Genomic DNA, 10,484 nt, shown 5'->3' with positions numbered 1-10,484 from the left:
CGCTGCGTCTCAACAGCGGAGAAAACCCAGGATCTTCCTTCAGGCAGGTGTGTGATGCGATACTGTCGATGTCCTCGTCGATGTCTTGTAACGTTAGTTGTGGCATTGCTATGTTCCATTCGTGACAACATATGCTCTTCACTTCTGTTGGCATCTCACAACACTTGCTACTAAAACACCACCAATTTTGAAGAGATCTCTGTCTCTGTGAGGCTTGAAGACGTGTTGCTGCAGCGGATCGCTCCTGAGTACTTGATCTGTGTATTCTGGTTCAAATAAATATGGTTGTGAAAAAAAATTTTTGAAATTGAAATTATCTTCCATTGCGATGTCCTGTACGTCTAAATATGTTTAGATCTTCACAGTAAAAGGTAAAACTTCCGAAATCTGTGTAAACTATAGACAGTAAGTGTAAACAATGAGTGATGTACACGCACGAGAGATCACTTCCGGCGCTTTCCGCACTTGCGCAGACTAAGCCAAAGTGCGCACACGTCACATCAGTAAGCACTCGCGCCCTCAGATCAGTTGGATGTGGGTGTGTACAAGAGGTAAAAACTATATAAATACTGTTCGTTTTCTTGCACAAACTGCTCGTTTCGTGTCTTAGGTCATCAATGTGTTCTTACGATGGGGAAATGTTTAATTTGGACTCCTCTGTGCATGCTCTTTCAGGTGGTGACCATAGACCTCCATTATATGAGTCACAGACAAGAGCGGTTTGACCTAAAAATATAAAAATGGGAAATACTGCGGAAACAAGGGCATACTCTTGGATGCCCTTGAGGTAAGCTAAAACTTATCAAAATTTTATTTGAAAGTGAACCATCCCTTTAACTGCTCAGAGTAATTACTTAATCTCCATAAAAACAATATGATTGCCAGAATAAATTTACTGGTATTTTTATTAAAAGTCCTGTTCACACATGATCTCTTAACGATAATTTACTAGTAAAGACCGTATGTGTAAAAGGGGCTAAACTCTTCCTCTGAAGTCTTCATCTGGGAAACTCATTTGATTTGTAATGTAAATCATTTAAACCAATGCAAACACAGGAAAATACATCAACATATTTCTAAATATACGATGACATGCGCACGGGTTGTCAAGTGAAAACAGGCGGCAAGGAAGTCGACCGGAAGTTGAAGTCGGCTGCGTGCTGCCATCTTGTAGCAGAACTTCACTTGCGTTAGCATTCCCATTGACTCCCATTCATTTTGGCGTCACTTTGACAGCGAATAACTTTACATCTGAGGCGTTTAAAGACTCCGTTTGTCCATTATTTATTTCTAAAGATACACGACAATGTATAAAGGGCTCCATTACCTTCTATGTTACATTATGGCCCCGTAGAAACAGTTTTTGTAAAAAAATAGGCTAACGATTGCGTCATGACCACTCGACTCTCTGTCGCATTACCGTACAGACACGAGGAGAAGCTCGCAGGCAATTAACTTAATATGGCGTACTGGCATTACATTTTAAAATGCTATACAAAATAATTGATCAGAATACTACTCACTCACGCCAAAGAACTCCCCACTCAAGCTCGCCGTCTCTGCAAGATTAACGATGGCAGATTGCACGCACAGCTACTAGAACATTTACATTTGTCAGACAGGTTGCTGACGTTGTCAAGCTTCGTTTTAGTCTGCGCGTCAGAAACGGAAGTGCTAAAAAACGCTAAGAATGGGGTTCAATTGTCTCAGTTGAATTCCAGTGGGGTTGCTGTGTCCATTTCTTTTACTGTCTATGAGTGACAACGGGGCATTCGCGGGGAGTGTGTCAAGGGAGAAAAAGTCTGTAACGCGAGCTGTGATTTAAAGTTCAATCCTGAGCTCTGTCAAATAAAAGACAGTAAAGTTCCAGTTAATGTGTATGCCTGCATTATTTCGACGGACCCATTCTCAAGAGTGGTCAACAGCCCCTCTTACATTTATGGTGGCAGCGGGTTTGGACGACGTGCATGGCGCGTGAGTGAACTTTCTCTTCAGCGGGTAGTAAATGCGATGGATGTGGCATCACGACGTTGGAGACTGATATCAAGCGCAAGATTTCATATGTCTGTTATCCGTGATGTCTATTTTGCTTGGTGTTTCAACCGTGGACAGATTTGTGCGTGCATTGTTCGTGCATTTGTCTGATCACTGGATTACAGCATTGGTTTGACCAGGAACTTTAAAGAAACAGGACGATGCGAACTTTAAAGGGTAATCATTGTTTAATTTAATGGACTTTTTGGGACATTTTATTATCATGGGATACTGAGACTTCTGAACTGTGAACTATAATGAGTGAAGCAGACTCAGCACGCGATTTGTCTGGCGCTAGCAGTTCACATGCAGTGCAGCGCTTCAATGGACATTTTCCACCTATCTTTTTGGGCGACGGGAAAGAAGATTTTCTCCACTGGTGCAGGCGCTTTGAAGTGACTGTGGAGGCTAGCGCTGATTTTGATAACTCCAGGTTAGCAAAGTTTTTGCCAACTTGTCTTGGTGGTACCGCTTTTAACTATTGGGACAGTTTGCCTAGTGACATTTAAGAAAGACTATAAACAAGTGAAAGAAAAAATGAAAGCTGTTTTTGGAAAACAAGTTTATCTCTCCACATTTCAAAGTTATGTGAATGCACGCACATGCCTGCCTGGTGAGGCTCTCCAAGTTTTCGCAGCAGAAATTAGCCATTTGGTGGATGAAGCTTTTCCCACATATGAGGCTAATGCAAAGAATGGAGAAAAATTCAGGCGGTTTGTTGCTGGAATTGAACCTTATCTGCAGCTTCGCATTCATGAACAAGGTGTAGATACACTGGATGCTGCTCTTACGTTGGCTTTACAGATTGAACAGGCACACCAAGCCAGCAAGGTACTGCTGCCGTCTCACCCGCAACAGTGGACTTCTTCGGCAGCAGGAGTTTTTCCTGGATCTACCCTCAACGTTCTTCCACAGACTGTAACTACCTCTGCCTGCTCCATGATGTCTTAAGCACTTCCTGCAGTTCATTCAGCTACATCAGGGGACTTCATGAAACTTCAACGGACCTTGGAAAGTTTGACAGAGAGAGTGGATCAACTTCAGCTAGAGGTTAACAGACAGAGGTATGATGGCCGACACACTTCCTCACCGGATCGACAGTGTCGCAGTCTTACCCCAGACGATTCACGTGGGCACACATCTGAACGTCGCAGGTATGACGGACATTCATATACTAACTGTGACTCTCTTTATGAGCGAAGTAGACCATCACATAGAGATACGAGTGGCGACAGGGCCTATTACAAAGCACACAGATATGAGGGCTATCGTGATCAAAGTCCTAGGATGTCACCTGAATGTGGGCAGCGCCTTACAGCTCGGGATTCTCTGGATCGTGCTTCTGGTTCAGACAATGTTCGAGGTGACAGGTCATCAAATGGATACTTAAATCGGCGGAGTCATCGTTCTCCAAGTCCTGCTCATGTGCGTTTCCAGTCTCCTTCACATGTTCATCAGCGCCAGGGAAACTATCAGTAGTTGACAATGAGGGCCAATTGCCAACTGCTACTGACACCAGGCCCATTGGTAATGTTGTCGAGCATCATGTAACTTCAGACTCTGGTCAGGCCATGACACAAAATGTGGAACTTGTTATAGAAGACACAGTAGTGCATGCATTTTTTGATACTGGTGCTGATGTTTCGCTTATCAGTGAAGATTTCAGAATGTCTACTCCTACCTTGCGTCAAAGACCCTTGGTGAAACTGTTTATACCTCTAACATCCATTTCTGGTGACACTTTAGATTCAGTGGGTACATTGTCAGCGAATGTCACTTTGGGAAAGCATACAGTGTCACATTCATTTCAAGTAATCAGAAATTGCTCCAAAGCACTTGTACTTGGTTGGGACTTTTTGTCTATGCACAAAATTGTGATTAACATGCAGAACATGTCTTTTCAGCTAGGTGAGGACATATCCTTTATGGGTGTAGATAAGCATTCCCTTAAACTTGTAGATGTGACTGTGTGTACCACTACGATGGTTCCTGCTTTGTCAGAGGCTGTAATCACTGCAAAACTTGCATCACCCTACACAGGTTTGCAGCCAAATGGCTACACAGGTGTGTTTGAGCCTTACTATCATGAAGATTCTAAGATAGGGTTTGCATGGACTGTGACAAAAGCAGATAAGGGTTCAGTTTATGTGAAGGTGGTCAATCCCTCTGCAGATGACATTTCTCTGTACTGTGGTACTCCAATTGGTATGTTCCATTTCATTTCTAAGAGCGATCAGGATGGTTTTGTGATCATTGAGAAAAATGTGAACAATGTAAATGCTCAAAATGTGTTTGTGTCAAGTGAAGTGTCAAAGCCCGAGACACATGTACTAACAGATCTCTCTAATACTGAGCTACACAGCATAAGAATCTGACAGATTTGCTAACCTCTTTTTCCGATGTTTTCAGTCAGCATGATCAGGACTACGGTAGAACCAGCTTGGTTTCCCACAAAATCAGGACCGTAGATGATACTCCAAATTCCCAGCGAGCCTACAGGACTTCTCCTGCTCTCAAGGCAGAAATTCACCTTTAGGTAGAAAAAATCAAAGCACAAGATATACTAGAGGATAGTGATAGTCCTTGGTCAAGTCCTGTAGTAATGGTGAGAAAGAAAGACAATACCTACAGATTTTGCGTTGACTATCGCAAATTGATTTATCTAACCATTACTGATGCGCACCCGCTACCTCGAATAGACGATAGTCTTGATGCTTTATCAGGGTCTCATTATTTTTCTACCATGGACATGTCTTCGGGTTATTGGCAGGTAGAATTAGATCCAAATGACAGGAAAAAGACAGCCTTTACCACAGGAGATGGCTTGTATCATTTCAAAGTGATGCCTATGGGCCTGAAAAATAGTCCGCCCACGTTTTAAAGGCTAATGGAGCTAGTCCTTAGAGGGCTGCATTGGACAAAGTGTGTCATTTATTTGGATGAGATCATTTGTATGGGTAAAGATTTTGAGGATCACATGAAAAACCTCACAGACATCTTGACCAGGTTCAGGGAAGCAGGTCTCAAACTTAACCCTGCAAAGTGTCATTTTTGCGAGGCATCTGTAACGTACATGGGTCATGTTGTCTCAAAGGATGGGCTGTCTCTTGATCCAGCTCATAGTGAGAAAGTAAGAGATTGGCCAACTCCAAAATCAGCTACTGAGGTGCAAGAATTTTTGGGCTTGTGTAGCTATTATAGGCGTTTCGTACGAGACGATGCCTTTAAGGCTCAATCTTTACACCGACTAACCCACAAAGATGTGCGTTTTGAGTGGACCAATGAGTGTTCACTAGCCTTTCAGCAACTAAAAGATGCTCTGACATCTCCGCTTGTCATGGCATTCCCTCATTTTGATCAGCCGTTTACATTGAGTACAGATGCGTCTAATATAGCTATTGGTGCTGTCCTGTCTCAAACTCAAGATGGCAAAGAGCGAGTTGTTGCATACGCTAGTCATGTACTTACCTCGACTGAACGAAAATGGTCCACTTATAACAAAGAACTGGGCAATTGTTTGGTCATTCAGACATTTCCGTCACTACTTGAGTAACAGCCCTTTTACAATTGTCACCGATCACAAACCTCTTGTTGGCCTGAGAAAATTTGATATTGATCCCACGGGACGTAGAGGTCGGGGGGTTTTGGAGCTTGATCCGTATGAATGGGTGATCATCCACAAAGATGGCAAGAGCCACACTAATGCGGATGCTATGTCTCGTATTCCTGTAGATTCATCCACGAATTCGACACCTCTCACACAGACAGTATCTATTCAAACAGATTACTTGCCCCTCACTTCTCAGACTGATGATTTTGTTGGTGTAAATGGTACAGAAATTCAGCCTAAGGTCGAGTCACAAATTTGTCTGACCGAATGTGAAATCGATGACGGTTTGTCTGAGTCTACTGTGCAGATGCTGTGTACCTCTTTGGGTGAGGAGGACAAGGACATTACATACTATCAGAAAACAGATGCTTTGCTCTCACAGGTCTCTAGTTGGGTTGAAAATCATAGGAGGCCCAATCTTAGAGTAAAGTAAAGGAGAAATTGAGACAACTTTGGTGGCAGGTTCCCTGTATGGTATTGAAGGGTGGAGTCTTGTGTCGTACAGCCTGTAGTGCTCCAGGTAAACCTCAAACTTATCAGGTGGTTATTCCTGATGTTCTTATTCAGGCCACATTACACTATTTGCATGGTGATCCCTGTTCTGGACACTACAGTGCTGAACGTACGCTGAAGAGAGCTCAGAGTTTGTGTTTTTGGCCAGGAATGAGAAGTGCCATTGAACAGCATTGTGAGTCGTGTGAAGCTTGTGAATCTCGGAAAAAGCCTGTTCCTCAGCGAAGGGCACCTCTTCAGTCTATTAGTACTGTACGACCTTTTCAGTTTGTGTGTACTGATATCACAGAACTGCCTGTCACTTCCTGTGGTAACAGGTATGTGTTGGTGGTGCAAGATCACTTTACAAAATACGTCAACGCATATCCTATGGGGGACCAAACAGCCGGTACAGTGGCACGGTTGTTGTGTGACCAGTACATACCTGAACACGGTGTTCCAGAGGAATTGTTCTCTGATCAGGGACGTCAGTTTGAGTCAGAGATTTTGCAGGACATCTGTAAGAGATTAAACATTAGTAAAAAGAGAACTACACCTTACCATCCTCGTGGTAACGGAATGGTAGAACGGTTCAATAGAACACTGAAGGATCAGTTAGCGAAGGTTTTTTTCAGAGTGGTGGTGAATAGGACCAGTACTTATCTGCAGTTGTACTGTCATTTAATGCTACACCTCATTCTAGTACCGGGTACTCGCCGTTCTTCTTGGCCCATGGTCGTGAACCTCGTTTACCAGCACACATGTACCTTGATTCTCCATCAGATGGAGCCGTAAACACTCCGCAGACTTATGGTTCAGCTCTAGTCAAACGTATGGAAACTGTGTTTCGAGAAGTGCTTAACACTAGTGCAGATCAGAGACTTAAGCGTGAGTACTACTTTAATAGGTATGAGAAATTCAGACCCTTTAAAGTGGGTGATCTGGTGTGGATGAATGATCCAACCACACAGAGAAAGAAACTTGAGCCAAAATGGACAGGACCATATCGGGTGCTTACGGTGGACATGGCAGGTATTCTTTACACAGTGCTGAATGTGAGAAATGTAAAGGCAGAACCTAAGGTAGTTCACTATGAACGTTTGAAGCCCTACAGGTCTAAGTGGACAGAACCAGCACTTACTGCTGCATGGGATGGTCAAGATAAGGACGAAAGGGTTCAGGAGTTGAAACCATTTTACACAGCTTTATCTGGCTCAATCCCTTTGTCATCAGGAGGGCTGTGGGTTGGTGAAAAGGAGGCTCCTGTACTCTCTTCTGTTCCTCATGTACGTAGGCCTTCAGGTCGCATAGCGCAAGTTTATGAAGGTATTTTTGATTCAAATTAACTGAGCACCTGTGGCAGTGCGATTTGTAGTTGTAGAGAAAAGCCACACATGTGTATCAGTAAATTTGAAGTCACAGAGTGAAATGTTTTAAGAGTTGCAAACCTGTAGCCTTTTTTTCTCTCCCACAAATACAACACAACAGTTACACCTTCTCAAATTCTTCATTGCAGGTGCACAAATCCTATTCTACAAATCACACATTTAGAAACTCGTACGCTCACATTTTTGAAACAATTGCTGCAGTGAATGTGGTGCAAAACGCATTTACACACCCGCATCAAGAAATGTGCAGTCGTGGAGAAATGTTGAACATCCGCAAATCAGTACGTGAATTCATCAAATGAGAGTTGCACACTTGTAGAATATTTTCTCAGAATGTCTTGTATATTTTTCTAACACAAACACAAAGTACATAACTACAGCTTCTTGAATCTGCTGCGATGAAGCTCAAACACTGTTTTTTCGCTTTCAAGCGACAAGTTTCGCGCTCTCCCTTTTGCACCGAGATATTTGGTTCAAAAGTGATTTGTGCATCTGTAGAGGTAGTGGGCGGGACTGTTTAGAGATTACAGAATTTCAGCCAATCAGAAGAGCTACTGAGCCAGTAGATATACGCCCCAAGCAGTTTTACGCCCCTGTTGTTCCTCATGCGTCCAGTAGGGGAAGGCAGTATATTAGTATATGAGCCCAGTCATTTATAAGAACAGCAGACCATATCTATATGTATGATAGCAGCAGACCTTCTTGAAGCGATACGGATGAGGTATGTTAAATAATCTGCTAAAGTACTTGTTGTTGATTGTATTGTGTAATGATGCAACATTTATTATTTATAAAAGATTGATCAATTAAATAAGAAAGAATAGCGATATCAATTCAAAAGATGGATCAGTTTATTTCGAGAGGCAAAAGTACTTGATTGAGTCAGATGTTCTGTCTGACTCAAACTTAACTAACCACAGTCTATCATCAATGGACAAAAAAAAAAAAAAAAAAAAAAAAAAAACAATCAAAGTGACTTGACACTTTTTCCAAGTGTTCCATCAATATTGTTCATTGAAGATCAGGAGCGAATTGATGTTATCTACACTCAGATGACTTCAATTTTGGATGGCACACCTACACACACCCACAGTGACCAGATCAGATTCATTATGGATGTCCCTTTTCCAGAGGTATGGTCTTGTGTGTTAGTTGTGCTCTGCATGGTGTCATATTCACATTGTTTTTAATGTCAAATAGTTTATCCATAATGTTAGATAATTTCTATAAAATAATAGTTTTGTGCTTAATATAGAAAAGGAACTTTTTTATACTGGATTTTGTTGTAAAAAAAAAAAAAAGCAAAATGATGCTTGGCTTATTTGGGCTGTGATAAATCTTTCTCTGGTAGTCCATCATCTGTGCTCTTGCTGTTGTGAAAGATGTGTCCATCTTGGGGGCTGAGGAGAAATTCCTTCGAGGACCTGTCATTGACGCAAGGTACTGTAAGGATCCTATAAAGGAAAAAAAAAATTGAAACATGACATCCTGCCATTATTTATAAATAACCATTGTTTTCTACCACTATGCAACTTTTGCTTTTTTATTTATTTTTATCAGTGAGTGGGATCACTTTGACCGCAGGATAAAGAAACAATTAAAGAAGAGTGGCAAACCATTGGAGAGTCATCTACAGGAGTCATGCTGTTAAGAAATAACCAAGTCATGGTGTTAATAAATTTTTTTTGTGAACAACAATATTGTCTTTCTTTTAAATGACCCTTGGAACTTTAGAAAATTGTTAAATTGTGTTGGTCTTCATAAAATGCTATGTAGAACATGTTCTGTTGCTGTATAACGAGCAATTGTGAATTGTAAAGCAAATATTTCATTTAGGATCCATATGATTACACAGTACTGTATGTCTAATGGCCTGAATATGGTTAATATCTAAATATAACTTAATATAAATTCACAACATCATATATCAGTCAATCTCTGTATATAAAAACAGTTTATAAATATATATAAATAATACATTTTACAGTAGGTCATAGGTCTGCAGCCTCCCCCTACTGGACGCATGAGGAACAACAGGGGCGTAAAACTGCTTGGGGCGTATATCTACTGGCTCAGTAGCTCTTCTGATTGGCTGAAATTCTGTAATCTCTAAACAGTCCCGCCCACTACCTCTACAGATGCACAAATCACTTTTGAACCAAATATCTCGGTGCAAAAGGGAGAGCGCGAAACTTGTCGCTTGAAAGCGAAAAAACAGTGTTTGAGCTTCATCGCAGCAGATTCAAGAAGCTGTAGTTATGTACTTTGTGTTTGTGTTAGAAAAATATACAAGACATTCTGAGAAAATATTCTACAAGTGTGCAACTCTCATTTGATGAATTCACGTACTGATTTGCGGATGTTCAACATTTCTCCACGACTGCACATTTCTTGATGCGGGTGTGTAAATGCGTTTTGCACCACATTCACTGCAGCAATTGTTTCAAAAATGTGAGCGTACGAGTTTCTAAATGTGTGATTTGTAGAATAGGATTTGTGCACCTGCAATGAAGAATTTGAGAAGGTGTAACTGTTGTGTTGTGTTTGTGGGAGAGAAAAAAAGGCTACAGGTTTGCAACTCTTAAAACATTTCACTCTGTGACTTCAAATTTACTGATACACATGTGTGGCTTTTCTCTACAACTACAAATCGCACTGCCACAGGTGCTCAGTTAATTTGAATCAAAAATACCTTCATACAAGTTCCTCATGCTGTGCAGCAGCCACCTCAGTTGGTTGAACATACAGTACCTCATCAGTAGGTGGGGAACCTTTGTCAAAATGTGTAGTCACTCGTTCAGGGCGTGTTATTAAAAGGCCTAGAAAGTTTTCTTGTTAAAATAAATGAATGAATAAAAATTGTGCATAAATTGTACTTTTGTTATTGGTTTGAAGTTTGCTGTTTTACAATGTACAAACACTTTTTGATCTTTGATCAATAGAAAGTTCAGAAGAACAGC

The 10,484-nt window shown here is 41.3% G+C and overlaps 1 protein-coding gene across 1 annotated transcript; it reads left to right on the top strand.

Annotated features, from left to right (window-relative positions):
- The first annotated feature begins 7,461 nt into the window (after nt 1-7,461).
- On the top strand, nt 7,462-9,254 carry LOC127983933 (PWWP domain-containing DNA repair factor 3A-like). The gene is made up of 4 exons (XM_052586336.1): nt 7,462-8,245; nt 8,519-8,657; nt 8,876-8,964; nt 9,085-9,254. Exons 1-4 carry the CDS (start codon nt 8,208-8,210, stop codon nt 9,173-9,175), a joined length of 357 nt encoding a protein of 118 aa, XP_052442296.1. The 5' UTR covers nt 7,462-8,207; the 3' UTR covers nt 9,176-9,254.
- The last annotated feature ends 1,230 nt before the right edge of the window (nt 9,255-10,484 follow it).

The sequence above is a fragment of the Carassius gibelio genome, chromosome B20 (genome assembly GCF_023724105.1).
Source record: "Carassius gibelio isolate Cgi1373 ecotype wild population from Czech Republic chromosome B20, carGib1.2-hapl.c, whole genome shotgun sequence".
NCBI classification, from domain to species: domain Eukaryota; kingdom Metazoa; phylum Chordata; class Actinopteri; order Cypriniformes; family Cyprinidae; genus Carassius; species Carassius gibelio.
This window is presented reverse-complemented; position numbering and strand designations above follow the sequence as displayed.

Excerpts from the sequence above, each read along its gene's own strand:
- LOC127983933 (XM_052586336.1), top strand. The coding sequence starts at position 8,208 with ATGATAGCAGCAGACCTTCTTGAAGCGATACGGATGAG. Across the intron at positions 8,658-8,875 it reads TGGATGTCCCTTTTCCAGAG|TCCATCATCTGTGCTCTTGC; the intron begins GTATGGTCTTGT and ends TTTCTCTGGTAG. Across the intron at positions 8,965-9,084 it reads GGACCTGTCATTGACGCAAG|TGAGTGGGATCACTTTGACC; the intron begins GTACTGTAAGGA and ends TATTTTTATCAG.